We start from the raw sequence: 22680 nt of genomic DNA, 5'->3' as shown, positions 1-22680 counted from the left end.
GTGGCCGTCATGAAGCCCTAGCCCAACTCCGCAGCCCCTCACCTTATAGACGGCCACACAGGCTGAGGTGCAGCCCAGGTGAACTCCAATGGCCGCCATGAGGCAGCAGGGACGGCAGCGGCAGGAATGAGGGGGTCCCCCGACAGCAACAGCTACCGGCCGCTCAACGGCCCCATCAGGCACCGCGGAGCTTCACGTTCCCGCCAGCCCCCTGCGTCCGGTCGGCCGCTACAGCCTCCCGCGTCGCCGCCAATCAGCGTGAAGGTTCCGCCTTTCTTCACGCGCAGTCCGCGAGTAGCTTCAGCGCGTCTCTCTGCGCTCCGCGGAAACTGCACAGTGCGCACGCGCATCCGGGGAGGGACGGGAAAAGGCTCCTACACTCCGCCCCCTTCCTATCCCGTCCTTGAGAGCCAATGGAAACTCTCAGTTCAGTTGCGTCATTTGTCCTGGCAACTACTGGCAGATTCTTTCCAACCTCGAATTCTGCTCAGCTCGCTTTGGCAGCTTGGTGGGCGGTGGGCGCGGGTGGCGGAGGCGATTGAAGCTGCTGGCCCAGCATGTGGTGCGCGAGCCCAGTTGCTGTGGTGGCCTTTTGCGCCGGGCTTTGGGTCTCTCACCCGGTGCTGACGCAGGGCCAGGAGGCCGGGGGGCGGCCAGGGGCCGACTGTGAAGGTGAGCGGTGTGACACCTGCTTGCATGGCGGCGGCCCCGCGCTGCAGCGCAGCAGCTGTCGGCTTTGGCTTCTCCTGGCCCTGGCTATAAATAACATTTCGCCCAGGAAATGCAGGCCCTGTCCCTCGTTTTAGATCGCCCAAGCCCAGCTCGAGTAAAAAGCTCAAGCCGGGCCTGGTGGTAACGTGAGGCCACGTTGTGGTTTTGCTGTGAATATTAAACTTAAGCAGTAAAAGCTGGTGGGTTTGTATTTGGATTAGAGTTTGTGCAAAGAATGCTAGATTCAGATGATACTGGCGCCAGATTGATTCTGCTCCTTCCAACCAGCAAGATTTGCCTCCCCTTGCACAGAAGACGTCTTTCAAGTCCAAGCTAGTTGGTGACTCCCAAAAGGAAAACAAAACATGGCATTGAGTTGAGTGGCTTAAATCAGAGGACATAGCTAATATTTGTTAGGACTCTGTAGGTGAAAGTTGCTTTGCAAAGGAGTACACTGACTCCTTGGGAAAGAGAGGAATACAAAAGAGTGGTTCCTTTTTGTTCACGGTATCTCAGCTGTGAACTCGCAGTCAGAATACGTGAGTCTGTATCCCACCAAGTCCCCTAGCTCTGAGACTTTGGTTTTTGCAAAATCAGCGTACTTCACTTTACAGATCTGTTAGCAAAGGCAAAGAAGGTAAGTGGCTATGCTAGCCCCTTCCTTCTGGACTCCTGTAGCGCTCACTCCATGTTTTACTGAAAATAATTAGTTTAAATGTATATGCCCTGAGCTGGAAAATATATCCCTAGTGAACAGGAAATTGTAGGTTCATCATATATGTTGAGTGAATGGATGGGTATAGTCGTACTAAAGTTGTGTTTTTGTTTGTTTGTTTTTTTGTCTTGTTTTTTGTTTTTGTTTTTGTTTTGAGACAGAGTCTCACTGTGTTGCCCAGGCTGGAGTACAGTGGCACAATCTTGGCTCACTGCAGCCTCCACCATGGGGTTCCAGCGATTCTCCTGCCTCAGCCTCCCAAGTAGCTGGTACTAAAGGCACCACCACCACGCCTGACTAATTTTTATATTTTTAGTAGAAATGCAGTTTCACCATGTTGGCCAGACTGGTCTTGAACTCCTGGCCTCAGGTGATCGGCCCGCCTCAGCCTCCCAAAGTGCTGGGATTACAGGCGTGAGCCACAGCGCCCAGTCCTTAAAGTCTTCATAATTGGAGCCTCGCTTTCTATCAGCTCTGCAATAATTAAACTTTTCTCCAGAAATTTAAAATATCTACATGTTATTACTCGATATAAAGATATTTGTTTAGCTAAGTTATAATTTTGCTCCAAACCATGCTATAATTGTGTCCTATACTTTTAAAACAGACTTTGTGAGGCAAAGACAATTGATTTGATGACTCATCTGGGGCTCCCACTTATAAACATTTCAAGAGAGACAGCATCTGGATTAATTAAATGGGAAGCTTATGCTGTCTGTCCTAAATTTATTACAGCATGCTGTGATTATTGCATGTCTGACTAACCTGTGTATATATTTCATTTGTTAGGTAAAGAAGCTGTGTAATCGCAGAGGAAGGACATAACAGTTTGGTAACTAAAAGAACCAGATTCTGCATCCAGCTCTATTACTGCTTATGAGTGATCCTCCCTCCTCAGCCTCCTTTCTTATTTACAACTTAATTTCATCTCAATGTATAAGATTAAAATGCCATATTATACATACTCTAGAGCGAAGGCAAAAAAACTGAATGGTTCCTGAGCCGTCTTGGACCTATTGATATGTTTCGTTACATTTACAAAATATTTTGAAAAAAATTAAATTCACTGGGTACATTTTAAAATTGGGAAATTTTATGTAAAAATTCATATTTCTGGCTTTTCTCAAAAAACCAGATGACCTGGCAAGATTGGCCTTATGGCCGTATAGTAGAATTGGCTATTGGCTGCTCTTTTTAGAAAGGACTTGGGTTTTGAGTAGTTTGCCGCTCCTACTCCGCCCCCGATTCAAATTGCTTAACTCTTCTTTTTCCTTGCCTGGCCCCTGTAGATATTCAAGTTTGTGAGTCCTATTATTAGGTAATGTGAGGTTTACTGGAAAAACATAAATATTTCCAAATCTCTTTTAAAGGATTATATTATGGGACTACTTTAAACAACTTTTTATTTTAAAATAATTATAGATTCACTTATAAAACTATCTTTAATAAACATAAAAGCACAACATAAATAAAAGAAGTATGGCTATCTGAGGTTATTTTAGCAATAAAGACATCCCAGAAAACTTAAGAAGCTACTAATTTGTTAGGGCATTTATGGTGAGGTTATTCTCTTCATGTAAGTCCAGAAAATGAGTTTCCTTTCTTACCTTGACTTCTTTGTGGTGTGTGACACCATTGACATCTTTCCCTTTCAGAAACTGCCTTCTCTTCATGGTCATGATACTGCTTTTTTCCTTCCTGTCTCTATGCCCACTTGTCCAATGTGTCTTTGTGGGCTTCTGATCCTCTAGCCATGGCTTAGAATTTTCCAGGGTTCTGCCCTCTTCTCTTCTCTCTTCTCAGTCTACACACTCTTCTTGGCAACCCAAACCAACCTACCTCCAGTCTAATAAATCTCTAACCTTATATCCACTGACCTTTCTAGAGTCTCAGACCTTGCATCCAATTGACTAGTGAACATGCCCTCTTAGATATGATGTACATCAACATCAACACAGTCAAAAAACCAAAGTCATCATCTCCTTCCCTTCTCAGTCCCCTAAACCTGTTACTGTCATGCTTACGGTGACAGCATGGGACAACTATCTGGTCACCTAGCCTAGATTCTAGACTTCTCTTTCCCCCTTATCCCTTACAGCAAACCAATCACTGCATCGTTGAGTCTACCTCCTGACTGGTCCTGCTCCTTTCTCCTTACTGAAGTCTAGGACTTCCTTACAGAGAACTTCAGCAGTTTTCCCTTCCGCATTGTCAAAATAGCATTCTTCCTGCTACCTGTCTCCCTCCTGTCTAGTGTCCCCTGGCAGGGCTATCATATTACTTCCTTATTTAGTATCTTTCAGCAGTTTCCCAGTTTCCTCCAGGTGCCGCTCCTTTGTTTTCCCACAGTATCTGATACACTTCTCATATTGTTTTGGTCTCCTCTGAAAGTCAAGGCAGTGTTTCTTACCACCTCATGTCCAGCAGCTACCATAGTGCATGGCATATGGTAGGCGCTCAGTTTGTTGAAGAAATGTATGCATATATGCTGTGATAAAATTTTGGGTATATTTTAGTGAGTCAAATGTAGATCTTGAAAAGGACAAGTTAGTATTCCTAACTTTCATCACCTAGATGATACATTGGCAGAGTGATAGTTGAGGTATAGAAATCATATGAAGGTATACTGTGGGAAATACCACAAGAGTGATGAGGCACTGGAATACTGGGGGTTTCTTTTGTAGGAGACAAGAATTAGAGGCTACTAGGAGACTTTGATGATAGTTTCTTTTTCTTTTTTCTTTTCTTTTTTTTTTTTTTTTTTTTTGAGACAGAGTCTCACTCTGTCACCCAGGTTGGAGTACAGTGTAACAGTCTCAGCTCACTGCAACTTCCGTCTTCCAGGCTCAAGTGATCCTCCCTCCTCAGCCTCCTGAGTAGCTGGACTACAGGTGCTTGTCATTACACCCAGCGAATTTTTTGTATTTTTAATAGAGATGAAGTTTCACTATGTTGCCCAGGCTGGTCTTGAACCCCTGAGCTCAAGTGATCCACCAGCCTTGGCCTCCTAAAGTGCTGGGATTACAAATGTGAACTCCCGTGCCTGGCCTGATGAGAGTTTCTGCTGACTTGTAGCATTAATCATTACAGCAGGTTTCTGCTTTGCATACTGGATATATTTGCTAATTAAACTCAGCAAAATACATGTTGAGAGGGATCTCATTTTCCACGTGTAATACAGCAGATCATTACACATTCCTTTTAACACTGTGTTCACTTGCCTTTTGGAATAACACTCAGTCTTTGTTCTTATCCTACTTCACTGGCTGCTCCTTTCCGTCTTTTTCTGGTTGTTTTCCATCTTCCCAATTGCTAAACATTGGGATTTCACAAGGCTGAGACCCAGGACTGTGTCTCTTTTCCGTCTCTCCTTACTTTGTGTTCTCATCTCAAAAACACCATTTGAATGTTGATGGCTTCCAGATTTATATAGTCATCCTAGATCTTATACCTGATCTTCACATTTCTATATCTAGCTGCCTTCTCACTGTTTCCAGTTGGATGTTATATTAGTCAAGGTTCTCCAGAGAAATAAAACCAATAGGACCAAACAGAACATATAATCTATATCTATATATCTTCTTAATATCTGTAATATTTATCTATGTAAAAAGAGATTTATTATAAGGAATTGGCTCACAAGATTATGAAGGCTGAGAAGTCCAAAATCTGCAGTGTGGGCAAGCAGGCTGGAGACCCAGGAGAGCCTGTGGTACGAATGAAGTCTAAAGGGAGTCTGCTGGAGAATTCCCTCTTGGTCAGGAAGGCTGGTCTATTTCGTTCTGTTCAGGCCCTCAAGTAGTTAGGTAAGGCCCACCCACATTATGGAGGCCAATCTGCCTTACCCAGAGTTCATCAATTTAAGTGTTAATTTCATCATTGCTACATAAAATTAACCACCACAGATGTCTAGAACCATCTTGAACTTCATATGTCAAGACTGGATTCTGGCCAGGCATGGTGGCTCACACCTGTAATCCAGCACTTTGGGAGGCTGAGGCAGGCAGATCACCTAAGGTCAGGAGTTAGAGACCAGCCTGGCAAACATAACGAAACCCCATCTCTACTAAAAATACAAAAATTAGCTAGGTGTGGTGACATGCGCCTGTAATCCCAGCTACTCAGGAGGCTGAGGCGCAAGAATCACTTGAATCCAGGAGTTGGAGGTTGCAGTGAGCCGAAATGGCAGCACTGCACTCCAGCCTGGGCAACACAGCGAGATTCTGTCTCAAAAAAAAAAAAAACAAAACAAAAAAAGAAAGATTGGATTCCTGCTTGTCACCATAAACTTGCTTCTCCTGCAGTCTTCCTCATTTCAGCAGATGGCAACTCCACGGTTCCAATTTCTTGGCCAAAATTATTGGGATTATCTTTGATTCCTCTCTCTCTCCCCAACTCTGACACATTACATCTGGCTTATTAGTAAATTCTTTTGGCTCTTCCTTCAAGATAGGTCCAGAGTGTAACCACTTCTCATGACTGCTGTAGCTACTGCCCTGGTCTAAGAGATGCAACTATTTTGAGAACCTCTAAACTGGTCAGCTGGTCTCCCTGCTTTCTTTTCTGCTTCCTTGTAATCCATTCTTCAGACAGCCTTCAGAGACATCCTTTATGAATCATGTCGGACCATAACTCTTCTCTACTCAAAACCTTAAATGGCTTCCCTTCTCAGAGTGACATCCAGAGACCTTACCAAGCTTGAAAGGCCCTGGATGCCCCAGCATGCTGCTGCCTATTTGATCTCATTTGCTACACACCTCCCTCTTGCTCCCTCTACTTTAGCCACACTGGCCTTCTGGCTGTTCCTTGAAGCCACCAAGGACACTCCTGCATTTGAGCCTTAGTACTTGCTGTTCCTTCTGCCTGCGGAGTTCTTCCTCAAGTCATCCACTTAAATTGTTCTTCCACTTCCTTCAGGTGTCTGCTTGAATATCACTTTATCTAAGAGATCTTTCCTAACCAATCCATTAAGAATCATACTATTACCTTGTCACCCTCCATCCTCCTTACCATGTTTATTTTTCTTCTTTGCTACGTATACCTTTACTTCTATCGGATGTAACTCTCAAGGGCAAGTTCTTTGTTTTCTTCATTACTGAATCTTAGGAACCTAGAATACTGTTTTGCACTTACTAGTCGCTTAGTAAGTATTTGTTAAAAACATGAATAACTGGCTATTATGTTTAGTATTCTGTTCATGTTGATAGCATTAGAAATAAAAATATATGGGCTAGGCACGGTGGCTCACACCTGTAATCCCAGCACTTTGGGAAGCCAAAGTGGGCAGATCACCAGGTGAGGAGTTGGAGACCGTCCTGGCCAACATGGTGAAACCCTGTCTCTACTAAAAATACAAAAACTTAGCTGGGCGTGGTGGCACACGCCATTAGTCCCAGCTACTCAGGAGTCTGAGGCAGGAGAATTGCTTGAACCTCAGAAGGTGGAGGTTGCATTGAGCTGAGATCGCACCACTGCACTCTAGCCTAGGCAACAGAGCGAGACTCCATCTTGAAAAAAAAAAATATATATATATATATATATGTGTGTGTGTGTGTGTATATATGTATTATATATGTGTATATATGTATTTTTTATATATGTATATACAGTATATATATGTGTGTGTATATATATATATATGACTTTAAGCTCTAAAAGATGACATGATTGGCCAGTCATCTAAAAGCAACTGAAAATACTGGATAAAATAAAAATGTGAAAATATTGTAAAGTATGAGTTGGGAAGGCATACCCAGAAGCCAACCACAGAGTGGAAGTGGGAGTCCAGGGGGTTGAAGGGGGCACTGAAGCTGGCTTTACCTCGGAGCATTTGTTAGCCAGGTGATCTGAACTGAAGTTTTCATGGTTTTGGCTAAATAAACACAAGTCCCAGGCATTTCCAAGTTAGGAGAGTGAGAGCAGATCCTCTCCCAACTAATTCAGGGCCCCAAAGACCTAGCCCTTCATTATAAAGGGTGAACTGAAAGTAACTACAACCTATTTCCATCTTTAGAGACTAAAAGAAATGGTTTCACTTGAACATTTTTACTGAGTAAAAGGAAAAACAAAACTTTCTTGATAACTCATAATTACAAGCTCGTGCACATAGGTAGGGGTCAAAGGCCCCATTCACACTACTAGGATGATCTGAAACATCTCGAACTGATAATTTAGTTGAAAGTGATTTTAAGTAGATCATACCCTCAGGAATCAGCAAATGTGAGTCTTGTTTTTGTTTTTGTCTTGTTTGGTTTTTTGAGACGGAGTTTCACTCTTGTCGCCCAAACTGGACTATAATGGTGTGATCTCGGCTCACTGCAACCTCCGCCTCCCGGGTTCAAGCATTTCTCCTGCCTCAGCCTCCCAAGTAGCTGGGATTACAGGCGCCTGCCACCACTCCTGGCTAATTTTTGTATTTTTAGTAGAGACGGGGTTTCATCATGTTGGCCAGGCTGGTCTCGAACTCCTGACCTCAGGTGATCCACTCACCTTGGCCTCCCAAAGTGCTGGGATTACAGGCATAAGCCACCGTGCCCAGCCAGCAAATGTGAATCTTACTTACAGGAACCCACATTCAACCTAGTCCTCAAAGAATTCATACAGTTAAAGTTCTAAGAAATAGAGCTCCCACTTAGAAAAGTCATGAACCCCTAGGGAAGAAGGGCACATAAGTGATAGCCAGCTGGAACAAAAAACAGAAGAGGCACACCCCTGCAGTGGCTTCAGGTATTGGAATAATCAGGCATAGAAGTTATGTTTTTTTATGTTTAAAGAAACATAGAACATAAACCGAACGCATCCCTACCCATAGGGGACTATAAGGAAATTTACCTTGACACTGAGCAAAGTAGAAAAAAGAAAAAATATCTATCTCTGAGAAATGATAACAACAAAACGTCCCTCACTTGTATTTGCAGCCAAAATTCACATCGGGGCCCAAAAACTTCAAGCTATATATTTAGTTTAAAGCAGTGCCTGGCTAGTTGCCCTTAGTCCCTGAGAAATACAAATACAAATCCTTACTGGAAATAATGCTCCTTCATCTCAGGCTTCAAACCATCTTCACAAATAAGTTTTGAGGCGTATGAGTATCGTGTGGTGCAAAATAAGCAAGCACACAAAGAAACAAGGCACCAGGAACAAGAACCTATAGAAACAACAACAAATAGAAACGTACTCTGGGCCTGATGCAGTGGCTGTAATCCCAGTGCTTTGGGAGGCCGAGATGGGCAGATCACTTGAGGTCAGGAGTTTGAGACCAGCCTGGCCAACATGGTGAAACCTTGTATCTACTGAAAATATAAAAATTAGCAGGGTGTGGTGGCGAGCGCCTGTAATCGCAGCTACTTGGGGGGCTGAGGCAGGAGAATCATTTGAGCCAGGGAGGCAGAGGTTGCAGAGAGTTGAGATTGCGCCATTGCACTTAAGCCTGGGTGAACAGAGCAAGACTTCGTCTTAAAAAACAAACAAACAAAAAAAACTCTGAAGACTTCAGATATTGAAATTTTCACACACAGATCATAATTAAGTTTAGTGTGTTTAAAGATATAAAAAACAAGCTTGAAAGTATCTTCAAGATATAAGGAACTAGAAGAAATGACCTAACAAGCCTCCCATTTTAGCCTCCTCAGTAGCTGGGACCACAGGTGTGTGCAGAGACAGAGTCTTACTGTGTTGCCCAGGCAGGTCTCAAACTCCTGGCCTCAAGAGATCCTCTCGCCTTGGCCTCGCAAAGTGTTGGGATTACAGGTGTGATCCACTATGCCCAGCCTGATTTCACTTTAGGCTCATAACGATGGAAATAAAGACTTATGCAGATCACCAAGGGGCTTCATTCAGGATTCTTATTCAGGTTTTTCTCTGTGCTTACAATTATGCTGTCCCAAGATGATAGCCTATTTGATTTTAGGGTTAGCCAAATTTTGTGGAAAAGTTATCATTTTAGGTAGAACTTCGTTCCAATGATTGATTGATTCAATATGCTGTTACAATGTGTCCACTGCATTTAGGCCCAATACTAAACTAATAGCAACAGGCCTGAAATCATTCTTTTTATTTATATTTTTAATTTTCTTGAGATAGGGTCTCACTCTGTCACCCAGGCTGGAGTGCAGTGGCTTGATCATAGCTCACTGCAGCCTCCATCTGCCGGGCTTAAGTGACCCTCCCACCTCAGCCTCTCGAGTAGCTGACACGACAGGCATTCACCATCATGCCTGGTGTTTTTTTGTTTTTTTTGTTTTGTTTTTTTTTTAGTGGAGACAAGGTCTCACTATGTGGTCCAGACTGGCTTCAAACTCCTGGGCTCAAGTGATCTTTCTGCTTCTGCCTCCCAAAGTGCTGGGATTACAGGTGTTAGCCACCATACCTGGCCCCCAAATCATTCTTACTTAGCATTGGAATCCACTGTCATGAAGCATTGACTCATATGGACGTTTCTTTTTTTTTTGTGAGATGGAGTCTTGCTCTGTCACCAGGCTGGAGTGCAGTGGTAAGATCTCGGCTCACTGCAACCTCCACCTGCTGGGTTCAAGTGATTCTCCTGCCTCAGCCTCCTGAGTAGCTGGGACTATAGGCACGGGCCACCATGCCTGGCTAATTTTTTGTATTTTAGTAGAGATAGGATTTCACCATGTTGGCCGGGATGGTCTCGATCTCCTGACCTTGTGATCTGCCCAACTCAGCCTCTCAAAGTGCTAGGATTACAGGCGTAAGCCACCATGCCCAGCCCCATATAGACTTTTAAATGTGGTTAGTGGGTCATACGCATAGCTGTGGTAGTGGTTAAGTTGTGCATGCAGACATATTTATTTGTTCCTTCCAGTATGTAAAGAATTCTTGAACCGATTCTACAAGTCATTGATAGACAGAGGAGTTAACTTTTCGCTGGACACTATAGAGAAAGAATTGATCAGTTTTTGCTTGGACACCAAAGGAAAAGAAAACCGCCTGGTATGGTAAATTTCAACTTTCATTTTCCCCGTGTGCTTGAAGAATACTGCTAATAGTTTCATTTCTTAGACGTGAAGTCCTCCTACTTACATGTTTGCCTCAAGTATGTCCATTGTAGAGCACGCAGCAAGCAGAAATCCATCTTCCAGTGACATGTAGTTCTGCGTGTTTTCATCCAGAATATTTCCAGTGTTACTTTACTTTCTGAGTACACCACAGATAACCAATTCTATGTTTTCTTTTTTCTTTTTCTGAGACAGAGTCTTGCTCTGTTGCCCAGGCTAGAGTGCAGTATCATCATCTCAGCTCACTGCAACCTCTGCCTCCTGGGTTCAAAGCATTCTTGTGCCTCAGCCTCCCGAGTAGCTAGGATTACAGGTGTGCACCACCACACCCTGCTAATTATGTATTTTTAGTAGAGACAGGGATTCACCATGTTGGCCAGGGTGGTCTTGAACTCCTGACCTCAGGTGATCCACCCACCTCAGCCTCCCAAAGTGCTGGGATTACAAGAATGAGCTACCATGCCCAGCCCAATTCTACGTTTTCTTAAATGAAATTATGAAACTGAATTCCCAATAAGAATTTAGCATCCTAAGAGTGGGTGGGCTTTCCATTTCTTACCAAGACAATTAATCAAACTTATCAAAATATTTTACATTATTATTATACATAATTAATGAAGTATTTATATTTTCTTCTAATCACATTAATATGGTGTTTCCTGGGCATACACATATGGCTTGTTTCAATATACTGTTTTATATCACTTAAGACAATTTGGGGCCAATTCCTTTTTCCCTAAAATTGTCAGATTGTCAGTTACATCTGCATGTTGGCTGTTCACCATGGCCATGTTGCAAAGCTCATGCCATTTATCCGTATCATTAAGGTCTATCTATCTATATTTTTTTGAGACAGGGTCTCCCTCTGTTGCCCAGGCTGGAATCCCAGTGATCTTTCCTCACTGGAACTTCAGCCTCCCAGTTTCAAGTGATCCTTCCACCTCAGCCTCCCAAGTGTCTGGGACTAAGGCACACGCCACCATGCCCAGATAATTTTTGGATTTTTTTTTTTTTTTTTTTTTTTTTGTAGAGACGGGGTTTGGCCTTGTAGCCCAGGCTGATCTCGAACTCCTGAGCTCAAGTGATTCACCCGCCTTGGCCTCCCAAAGTGCTGGGATTACAGGTGTGAGCCACTGTGCCCAGCCAACGTTTATATTTTTAAATGTAAAATTCTGAAGTCAGGGAACTTGAATGTCAGAATTACCTGATGGGAAAAGACATGGGCTCTAGAGCCAAAGTGCTGGGTTTTATAATTCTGTCTCTTCTATTGCTAGATCTGGGTACCTTCAGTTGGCTTGGGTATAAAATACAGATACTAATAGTACTTATTTCACAGGATTGTTGTGAGACATAAATAAGTTAATACCTTTAAAGCACTGAAAGCAGCACCTGGCACAGAGAAAACACTTAGTGTCAGCTCTTCTCATTAGTCTTTTAACACCATGTGAATTGTAGGGGACATCTAATTAGGATGATCACGAGAATGGAGTCACTTGTTTCCTGGTGGCTTAGTCAGCAGGTTAACCTCTCTTCTTCTTCTTTCTTCTGCTTCTGCTTCTGCTTCTGCTGCTTCTGCTACTTCTTTTTCTTCTTCTTCTTCTGCTTCTGCTTCTTCTTCTGCTTCTTTCTTCTGCTTCGTTCTTCTGCTTCTTCTTCTGTTGCTGCTTCTGCTGCTGCTGCTTCTTCTGCTGCTTCTTCTTCTGCTGCTGCTCTTCTTCTGCTTCTGCTTCTGCTGCTTCTGCTTCTGCTGCTTCTGCTTCTGCTGCTTCTGCTTCTGCTGCTTCTGCTTCTGCTTCTTCTTCTTCTTCTTCTGCTTCTGCTTCTTCTTCTGCTTCTGCTGCTGCTTCTGCTTCTTCTGCTTCTGCTTCTTCTGCTTCTTCTTCTCCTTCTTCTTCTTTTCTTCCTCTTCTTTTTTTTTGACATGGAGTCTCACTCTGTCACCCAGGCTGGAGTGCCCTGGCATGATCTCGGCTCACTGCAACCTCCACCTCCTTGGTTCAAGCAAGCACACCTGGCTAATTTTTGTAGTTTTAGTAGAGATGGGGTTTCACCATGTTGACCAGGCTGGTCTAGAACTCCTGACCTCAAGTGATCTGCCCTCCTCAACCTCCCAAAGTGCTGGGACTACAGGCATGAGCCACCATGTCCAGCCTACCTCTTTCTTACTTCTTGATACTGTATTCCTTCATTACTGGAATGATACTGAATGTCTTCATTGTCTGGAACACTCAATTCTCTTCATTTTCCTTCAGTGCTATTATCTAGGAGCCACAAAAGACGCAGCCACAAAGATCCTAAGTGAAGTCACTCGCCCAATGAGTGTGCATATGCCTGCAATGAAGATTTGTGAGAAGCTGAAGAAGTTGGATAGCCAGATCTGTGAGCTGAAATATGGTATAACACAGCCCCGTGTTTTTCCCAGTAGGTCCAATGGATTCCCAAACCTCTAAAGTTGGGGCCATGTCTTCTAAAAATTCAGTGTTAAAAGGAAAGAAATTCACCACTCATCAATAAGTTGCTGGGCTGATGAATGGTACCTATGGGCGTTTGAGTTTCGTTGAGGGAAGACAAATAAATAATACAGGCATAATCAGCATTAGGTTAAAATTGCCAATGAGGCCTGGCGCGGTGGCTCAGGCCTTTCATCCCAGCACTTTGGGAGGCCGAGACGGGCGGATTGCAAGGTCAGGAATTCAAGACCAGCCTGGCCAATATGGTGAAACCCTGTCTCTACTAAAAAAATAAAAATAAATTAGCCGGGTGTGGTGGCGGGCAGCTATAGTCCCACCTACTCGGGAGGCTGAGGCAGGAGAATCGCTTGAACCCGGGAGGCAGAGGTTGCAATGAGCTGAGATCCCGCCACTGCACTCCAGCCTGGGTGATAGAGCGAGACTCTGTCTTAAAAAAAAAAAAATTGCCACTGAAATCACAGAGTTTAGACTCCTAACACACCAAGGCAAAGCCAGATACGTATGTCAAGGAAAATCTCAACATATAAAGAGAGCAGCTACTCCTGGTGATTTAGATCTTGGTAATCTATTAAAACAAAACTAGTACCTATTCAAAGATGATACAAGGACTTTGAAGATGTGAAGATGACTATGACTTCCTTCCTAGGCAGAGCTACCGTTCTGCCAGCTTTAAATTTTAGGAAATTGATTATTCACATCAAGTCAGGTTTTTCCTGGTAAAATAGCTTATCAGAGGGTGCCCAAAACAAACAGCAAGAAAAGGAAGGAGATGTCCTTTTTTTTTTTTTTTTTTTTTTTTGAGGTGAAGTCTCGCTCTATCGCCCAGGCTGGAGTGCAGTGGTGCGATCTTGGCTCACTGCAACCTCTGCCTCACGGGTTCAAGCGATTCTCCTGCCGGAGCCTCCCGAGTAGCTGGGATTACAGGCATGCACCACCACGCCTGGCTAATTTTTGTATTTTTATTAGAGACGAGGTTTCACCATGTTGGCCAGGCTGGTCTTGAACTCCTGACCTCAGGTGATCCACCTGCCTTGGCCTCTCAAAGTGCTAGGATTACAGGCGTAAGCCACCATGCCCGGCCAGGAGATGTCCTATTTTAAAATGTTATCCTTGGCCCCATACATTTCACATGGATAGATCTTTTATCATGATTTGTATCTGGGCTAGACATTTGGGTAGATTGAGTGGGTATCATAAAAGGATGGGGAATTCCTTCCTCAGCCTATCCTTGACACCTGAAATCCCACTCATTCCTTTTGCTTAAGTCATTGTTTTGCATACATTACATACCCAGTGTAGTACTGTCAACTACCTAAGTAATTAGCATCCACCTCTAAGTTATTTTAGTCTTATTTTCCAACACAGCCATGTAATAGTCCTATGCACCATAGCCACATAGCTAGCTTTAAGTAGGTTTAAGGTTGAAAGTTACCAAAGACAACCTATTTCTTAACTTGCAAAGCACAAGCCCTAACTTCCAGGGTAGTTATTAGAGCAGGCATCCCTTTTTTATTGGCTTCCAAGCCATGAAATAGGGGCAGAAATCACTGAGTCCATATAAACAATATTCACAAACTCGGCCGGGCGCAGCAGCTCACACTTGTAACCTCAGCACTTTGGGAGGCCAAGAAAGGAGGATCTTTTGAGCCCAGGAGTTCAAGACCAACCTGGGCAACAGGGTGAAACCCTGTCTCTACAAAAATACAAAAATTAGCCAGGTGTGGTGTTGAGCGCCTGTAGTCCTAACTACTTAGGAGACTGAGGTGGGAGGATCACCTGAGCCTGGGAGGTCAAGGCTCTGGTGAGCTGTGATTTTTTTCACTGTACTCCAGCCTGAGTGACAGAGTGAAACCCCGTCTGAAAAATAAATAGATAAAATAAAAATAAATAAAAGCCAATATCACAAACCTCTTTTGATTTTTTAGATTCAACAATTTTGTTGTGAATACCTTCTCCTATATCCAAGGGATCTTACAGGGCTCCTTAAACAATAGAAAAATCAGATATTATTGAGACGAAATGACTACCTAATGTTTTGGCGATGCTGGCCACTAGAGGCCCTTGGGGAGCTATGAACTAGTTTTAATCTTTGTGTGGACCTTTACTTTGGAGTTTTGGGGCATCACAGAGGTTTTCCTCTTTTTAAAATTAATGCCAGATACCAAGTTCTCTAGAAAAACTCAAAGAAACTACTGACATTTACAAAAAAAAGTATTTTTCTCCTTCAGCCTCTTACCTTGAATAGACTAATAGTTCTTAATTATCCTCCCCAGCTATTGTTAGCAGGAAAGATAAGATTAAACAGGGACCTTTGTGCTGTGGGAGATTAATAATTTGGGCTATGCAAGTTTCTACTTTAAAAAGTATTCTGTCAGATCAGCCATGAAATTAACAAGCAAGATAAGTGTGGAGTTGGAGTATGTTTTCAATTAGGAAGGTGCCATTTGGTTTTTGACCTGAAAGAATGTTTTCATTTGCTTGCTTTGTGTTTAAAAAGGATAGGGAATCACTATAAAAATTTAAGGGTTTTCTGGATCACAGTGTATAGCTGAACCTCCAAATACAAAAGTCTTTTAACATCCAGCTTTTAAATTAGAACAGAGTTACCGGAAGGTTTTGACAAATAATTTGACAAATATTAGGTTTTTAATGTTTTTAAATGTTGTGTTCTACTACTCAGAGGTAAAAAAGAGAAAGAACTTTCAAGAGAAGTCAAGCTGAAAAAATTCTAGGCTGCCACTAGTTGTTTAATAAATAAACTTAAATGTTGTATTCATTATCAAAGTGAACACCGGACAAGCGGGGAGGGGCAAAAGACACTTTTTTTTTTTTTGACAGTCTCACTCTGTTGCCCATGCTGGAGTGCAGTGGCATGATCTCTGCTTACTGCAACCTCAGCCTCCTGGGTTCAAGAGATTCTCCTGCCTCAGCCTCCTGAGATGCTGGGATTACAGGTGTGTGCCCCCATGCCCGTCTAGACTTTCTTTTGAAAGAGGAAAAGTACCTCTTTCTGATAGGAAAATTATAATTATTGGTATATTACAGATGAGCTTATTATTTTTTGTATTTTGGGCTTTTTTTCAATCTTTTCAGCAATTGAGAAGTAGCTGAGTTCTTGATATTTTCTGCACATAATCTATAAACAGGGAAATAGTAGTCTTGCTAGAGGAGGTTAGATGTTGGTGACAAGTATCACTGGCAAGAATTTTAGAAGCCAGGTTGGCTGGCACCAAAGCCCTAGCATTGGAGAAGTGGGAATAACACAAAGGGCTGTACCTGCTGTGATAATTTAGCAACCTAATCCCAGTAGGGGCTGGGCATCAGGTGAGTTTCAAAACAGAGATCCCAAACAATTAAGGTTCAGCGAGAATATTCCTAATTTTATTCACGTGTTTGCATTTCTTTACATTTTTTTTTAAAACCCAGTAGTGCTTTGTCATGTGTATGTGCTCATTTGCTTTGCCGAAGATACATCTTCCTAGAAAAAGTGAACCATAACTTTTTGCTGGTTAATTACAATCTATGGCTTTCAAGTTGGCCGCAAACCAAGGCCATCCCAAAGGAACCGATTGCCTTTTATTTATGAGTTTCCTTCTTGTTACCTTAACAGCAGCAATTTGGATACAGTGCTATTTGTTTTAGGAATACTGATCTTGAGAATGCTCCAAATGGTAGTAAACATTGTGGAACTACATAGGCCCTTAGTTTTGAAGCAAGTATAATCTCTTGGAAAGAAAGTCAAATTAAAAACACAAATTATCCCAATAACTTTGTATACACTGTTGTCCTTCAGTACCTGTGCAGGAGGGGTTCTGGGACCGTACTCAGACACTAAAATCCTGATGCTTAAGTGTTTGCATATAACCCATGTGCATCTTCCCTCCTGTATACTCTAAATCATCTCTAGATTACTTATAATACTTAATACAATGAAAATGGTATTTGTATTAGTCTGTTCCCGCATTGCTGTAAAGAACTATTGGCCAGGCGCGGTGGCCCACGCCTGTAATTCCAGCACTTTGGGAGGCCGTGGCGGGCGGATCAGCTGAGGTGAGAAGTTCAAGATCAGCTTCGCCAACATGGCGAAACCCTGTCTCTACTAAAATACAAAAATTAGCCGGGCATGATGGTGGGTGCCTGTAATCCCAGCTACTTGGGAGGCTGAGACAGGAGAATCGCTTGAACCAGGGAGATGGTGGTTGCAGTGAGCAGAGATCATGCCACTGCACTCCAGCCTGGGTGGCTAAGCGAGACTCCGTCTCAAAAAAAAAAAAAAAGAAAAAGAACTATCTAAGACTGGGTAATTTATAAAGAAAAGAGGTTTAATTGGCTCACAGCTCCACAGGCTGTACAGGAAGCATGGCTGGGGAGGCCTCAGGAAACTTAGAATCATGGCAGAAGGCAAAGAGGAAGAGGCATGTCTTACGTGACTGCAGCAGGAGGAAGAGCGCAAAGGGGGAGGTGCTACACTTTGAAACAACCAGATCCCTCATGAACTCACTTACTATCATGAGAAAAGCTAGGGTGAAGTCCACCCCCATGATCCAATCACCTTCCAACAGGCCCCTCCTCCAACAGCGGGGATTACAATTCCACGTGAGATTTGAGTGGAGACACAAATCCAAACCATATCATTGTAAATAGTTGTTATACTGTATTGTTTGTTTTTTTTTTTTTTTTGAGACAGAGTCTCAATCTGTTTCCCAGGCTGGAGTGCATAGCGTGATCTCGGCTCACTGCAACCTCCATCTCCCAAGTTCCGAAATTCTCCCGCCTCAGCCTCCCAAGTAGCTGGGATTACAGGCATGCCACCACCATGCCCGGCTAATTTTTTCTTTCTTTTTTTAGTAGAGGTGTGGTTTCGCCATGTTGGCCAGGCTGGTCTCGAATTCCTGACCTCAGGCAATCCTCCCGCCTCAGCCTCCCAAAGTGCTGAGATTACAGGCGTGAGCCACCGTGCCCAGCCCTGTTTGTATTTTTTAATTGTTGTAGTGTTATCTTTAATTTGTTTAGAATATTTTTGATCTGCTGTTGGTTGAATCTGCAGATGCAGAACCCACTGATAGAGAGGGCTGCTGTACCACATTTTCCTTGGGTGTGTCTTGGTTTCCATGGAAACTGGAATTCTTCCCTGCCTTGGATCATAGGGTAGTCAGCACCAAGATAAGCAAACTATATGCCTTTTGAAGTGATTCATAGGGATTTTTTTCCATTTATTTTGTAATTGGCTTTTTTCCTTTTTGCCATTTAGAAAAAACACTGGACTTGGCATCAGTTGACCTGCGGAAGATGAGAGTGGCAGAGCTGAAGCAGATCCTGCATAGCTGGGGGGAGGAGTGCAGGGCCTGTGCAGAAAAAACTGACTATGTGAATCTCATTCAAGAGCTGGCCCCCAAGTATGCAGCAACACACCCCAAAACAGAGCTCTGATCTCCAATGCCAGCACATTTGTGACTTGTAATTAGAGAGAAAAGTGACTCTCTAGGATATGGACATGTTGATTAAGGATAACTGGGAATGCATCATATTTGGTCTCATGCTTTTTGTGTTGGTATTATTCCTCAGAATTTTGTTACGTGGGTTTATGAGTAAAACTAATACTACAGATAACTTACATTTGCAGTGTACCAAAAGCTAAAAGTTCCTTTCTCATAAGTTTCTTGGAATGACTATGCCAGTTTTCATTGCCTGTCTCCTAAAAGTGACCTACTGACAAATTGATGGAGTAAATTGATTCCAAGAAAGAAGAAGGCATTCAGAGACTCCTCTCTGGATGCAATTTTAAAATATATTGGACTAAAACAAAAGACACGACAGTCAGCTTATCTAATGCACAACTTCAATCCCAAATACAGAATCAAAAGTTTTTTTTAAGTGAATTTTCTGTTTTCACCGTATATTATAGCTCTCTTTGGTATCAGAAATGGTCAGGCAGGAGTACTCGTTTTTCCCATTGGAAGAAAACCCACTTAAACCTACTTAAAGAAAATAGAGAGATCAAGAAACCGTATAAGTATAGCCAATGTTTGGCAATTATATCAACATTTACATTGTTAATTGAACCAAGCTCAAGGTCTTTTTCATTCCTTACAGTCACATATCAGACAAGTTTTTGATGGAAGATTAAAGCATATTAAAAACACTCATAGGCAACTTGGAACTTTACCATTGTTAATGCTATTTTATCAGCTTTCGGTTGTAAAATCATCTTTGGTTCCATTTTCTGGCCACATAAGAATACGAAACCCACAGTAGAAGTGGCCGCTTCTGTGTGGCAGGTACAGCTGGGGAATACTGAAAAAACATTTCCTTGGAACTTTCTGGAGTGATGGGAATGTCCTATATCTTGATTGACATGGGGATTACATGGGTTAATAACATTGTCATCTGGTAGGAAAATTAAGATCTGGGCATTTTATTGTATGTACATAATATCTTTAAAAACTGCTGTAGAAAAATTATTTGGAAATTAACTAAAATTAATTAATTCAACACACCTTGTTTGCTAGGCACAGTGGCTCACACCTGTAATCCCAGCACTTCAGGAGGCTGAGGCGGGAGGATTGCCTGAGCCTAGGAGTTAGAGATCAGCCTGAGCAACAGAGTGAGGTTCCGTCTCCACCAAAAATTTTAAAATTAGCTGCGCATGATAGTGTGTACCTGTAGTCCCAGCTACTCGGGAGGCTGAGGTGGGAGGACTGCTTGAGCCCAGGAGGTGGAGTCTGTAGTGAGCTGTGATCCTGCCACTGCACTCCAGCCTGGGCAACAGAGCAAGACCCTGCCAGAATATATGAAAAAACAAACAAAAAAGCCCACCTTATTCATTCAAAGAATTGCATTTACTGGCTGGGGTTGTTTTCAGGGAGTGGAGGAGACATTTTCAGACTGAAAATATACATCGAAAACATAATTTTTAATTCTAAATGCTGCAGAGGTAAATGAATTTTCAGCTGGGAAGCTGATATGTCAGAGAGTTAGTGGTTCCTAAGGAAATATATATATGATGTAACTGAAAGGTGAGAATACAAAGCTGTGGTGTAATGAATGGTCAAAGTAATTATTGTTTATGAATTTTGGCAGCTCGATTATCATTTGTAAAGGATCTACTTTATTTTGAATTATATCTTCAAAAAAACCAAAGTTAGTTTTTGGTTGTTTTTGTTTCTTTGAGACAGACTCGCTCTGTTGCCCAGGCTGCAATGCAGTGGCACAATCTTAGCTTACTGCAAACTCAGCCTCTTGGGTTCAAGTGATTCTTCTGCCTCACCCTTCCGAGTAGCTGGGATTACAGGCGCCCACCACTATGCCCAGCTAATTTTTTTGTATTTTTAGTAGAGACGGGGTTTTGCCATGTTGGCCAGGCTGGTCTTGAACTCCTGGCCTCAAGCGATCCACCCACCTCAGCCTCCCAAAGTGCTGGGATTACAGGTGTGAGCCACGATGCCCGGCCTCTCCAGAGTTTTCTTTTCTAAACTTCTTATAACCTTTATATCTGTTTTTATTTTTGCATTTTGAGCCTATCAAGAAATGTGTTGTTTGAAAATATTATGTTTGGTGTCTGACCTCAAAATCGGGTCGCATTTCTATGTCTTTTCTTCAGGATACAAATTGAGGTAATAGAAACAGTGCTCAGCCAGTCATTTGTATCCATGGTGTTTAGTCTGTTTTTTTTCTTTCTTTCTTTTTTTTTGGACAGAGTCTCACTCTGTCACCCAGGCTGGTATGCAGTGGCACTATCTCAGTTCACTGCAACCTTTGACTCCCAGGTACAACTGATTCTCCTGCCTTAGCCTCCCCAGTAGCTGGGATTACAGGCATGCACCACCACACCTGGCTAATTTTTGTATTTTTAGTAGAGATGGGGTTTCACCATGTTGGCCAGGGTGGTCTCAAACTCCTGACCTCAAGCGATCCACCTGCCTCATCCTCCCAAAGTGCTGGGAGGCAGCCAGCATGAGCCACTGTGTCCGATCTAGTCTGTTTTTTTGTTTGTTTGTTTGTTTGTTTTAAAGAGAATTTACATCAGTGCTTCTCAAACTGCACATATGGTGTTTATCACAGCACAATTCACAATTGCAAAGATATGGAACCAACCTAAGTGCCCATCAACTGGTAAGTGGATAAAGAAAATGTGTTTGGCCAGGCGCAGTGGCTCACGCCTGTAATCCCAGCACTTTGGGAGGCCGAGGCGGGCGGATCACGAGGTCAGGAGATCGAGACCATCCTGGCTAATATGGTGAAACCCCGTCTCTACTAAAGATACAAAAAATTAGCTGGGCGTGGTGGTGGGCACCTGTAGTCCCAGCTACTCGGGAGGCTGAGGCAAGAGAATGGCGTTAACCCAGGAGGCGGAGCTTGCAGTGAGCTGAGATTGCGCCACTGCACCTCAGCCTGGGCAACAGCGCAAGACTCTGTCTCAAAAAAAAAAAAAAAAAAAAGAAAATGTGTTTATGTTATCAGGCATAACAAACATAATACAGCATGGAATACTACTTAGCCATCAAAAAGAACAAAATCATTCTTTTGCAGCAACTTGGATGGAAGTGGAGGCTATTATTCTAAGTGAAGTAACTCAGGAATGGAAGACTAAATCTGTATGTACAAACCTCTATGTTCTCACTTATAAGTGGGAGCTAAGCTATAGGGTAAGCAGAGACATAAAGAGAGGTATAATGGCCATTGGCGATTCAGAAGCAGGGAGAGTGGGAGGAAGGTAAGGGATAAAAAACTACATATTGGGTACAATGTATGCTACCTGGGTGGCAGGTGAGCCAGAATCTCAAACTTCACCACTATACAATTCATCCATGTAACCAAAAACCACTTGTACTCCAAAAGTTATTGAAATAAAATAAAAAATAAATAGCTGAAAAGTAAAAACAAACAAAAACTGGGCATAGAGGCAGTCTTGTTAAAGCAGGGGTTCTGATTCAGTGGGTCTGGGGTGGGGCCTGAGATTCTGCATTGCTAATGAGCTGCCAGGTGATGTCCACACTACCCTTCCAGGACCACGCTTTGAGTAGCAAAGGCCTAGGTCAAGGATCCTGCAATTGATACATACTTTTTTCCCTTTGCCAGTATCAACCTAAATAGTAAACAGAGAAAGGCTCTCTAAAAAAAAGATGTTTGTTTTGGGAATAGAGCATTGCAATGGGAATACACAAGCCTTAGTAAACTACGCGTATTCAAGGGAGGTAAAGGAAGACAAAGGTTTTTAAAGATAAAAATGAGGGGCTGGGTGTGGTGGTTCACACCTGTAATCCCAGCACTTTGGGAGGCCAAGGCAGGTGGATCACCTGAGGTCAGGGGGTTCCAGACCAGCCTGGCTACCATGGTGAAACCCCGTCTCTACTAAAAATACAAAAAAGTTAGCTGGGCATGGTGGTGCGTGCCTGTAATCTCAGCTATTGGGGGAGACTGAGGCAGGAGAATCGCTTGAACCCGTGAGATGGCGGTTGCAGTGAGCTGAGATCATGCCACTCCACTCCACTCCAGCCTGGGTGACGGAGCAAGACTCTGTCTCAGACAAAAAAAAAAAAAGAGGAGGATTGCATAATTGTTTTGAAATAATTATCCTTGACCACAAAGATCAATCACAAGAGTGATGCTAGTCTGAGTTTGGACAGATAGTCTCTGGGTCAATGCCCTTGCAGAAGAATTTTCTTGTGTGAAGTTGTGATGGCTTTTGTGGAGGATTATGATTTTTGCAGTCTTTTGTGATTGTTTATGTTATCAGGCATACAAGCCTGAGAACCCTCTTTTCATG

The 22680-nt window shown here is 42.9% G+C and overlaps 2 protein-coding genes across 2 annotated transcripts in view; one reads left to right on the top strand and one right to left on the bottom strand.

The window, feature by feature from the left end:
- HSPA14 (heat shock protein family A (Hsp70) member 14) overlaps positions 1–373 on the bottom strand; it is a 33597-nt gene extending 33224 nt beyond the window's left edge. Inside the window, exon 1 of the mRNA XM_003806758.4 lies at positions 43–373. Coding sequence (XP_003806806.3) covers positions 43–99 — 57 coding nt within the window. The 5' untranslated portion in view covers positions 100–373. The remainder of the gene's footprint in view (positions 1–42) is intronic.
- Positions 374–430: 57 nt separating this feature from the next.
- CDNF (cerebral dopamine neurotrophic factor) lies at positions 431–18524 on the top strand. Its single transcript, XM_003806759.4, has 4 exons — positions 431–672; positions 10251–10378; positions 12696–12837; positions 18166–18524. The coding sequence occupies exons 1-4, from the start codon at positions 558–560 to the stop codon at positions 18342–18344; spliced, it is 564 nt and encodes a 187-aa protein (XP_003806807.2). The 5' UTR covers positions 431–557; the 3' UTR covers positions 18345–18524.
- Positions 18525–22680: the final 4156 nt, after the last annotated feature.

This window comes from Pan paniscus, chromosome 8 (assembly GCF_029289425.2).
Source record: "Pan paniscus chromosome 8, NHGRI_mPanPan1-v2.0_pri, whole genome shotgun sequence".
Lineage (NCBI taxonomy): Eukaryota > Metazoa > Chordata > Mammalia > Primates > Hominidae > Pan > Pan paniscus.
The sequence above is the reverse complement of the archived record's forward strand: the minus strand, read 5'-3'. Positions and strand labels throughout refer to the sequence as shown.

Excerpts from the sequence above, each read along its gene's own strand:
- CDNF (XM_003806759.4), top strand. The coding sequence starts at position 558 with ATGTGGTGCGCGAGCCCAGTTGCTGTGGTGGCCTTTTGCGCCGGGCTT. Across the intron at positions 673-10,250 it reads GCCAGGGGCCGACTGTGAAG|TATGTAAAGAATTCTTGAAC; the intron begins GTGAGCGGTGTG and ends TGTTCCTTCCAG. Across the intron at positions 10,379-12,695 it reads AAGGAAAAGAAAACCGCCTG|TGCTATTATCTAGGAGCCAC; the intron begins GTATGGTAAATT and ends ATTTTCCTTCAG.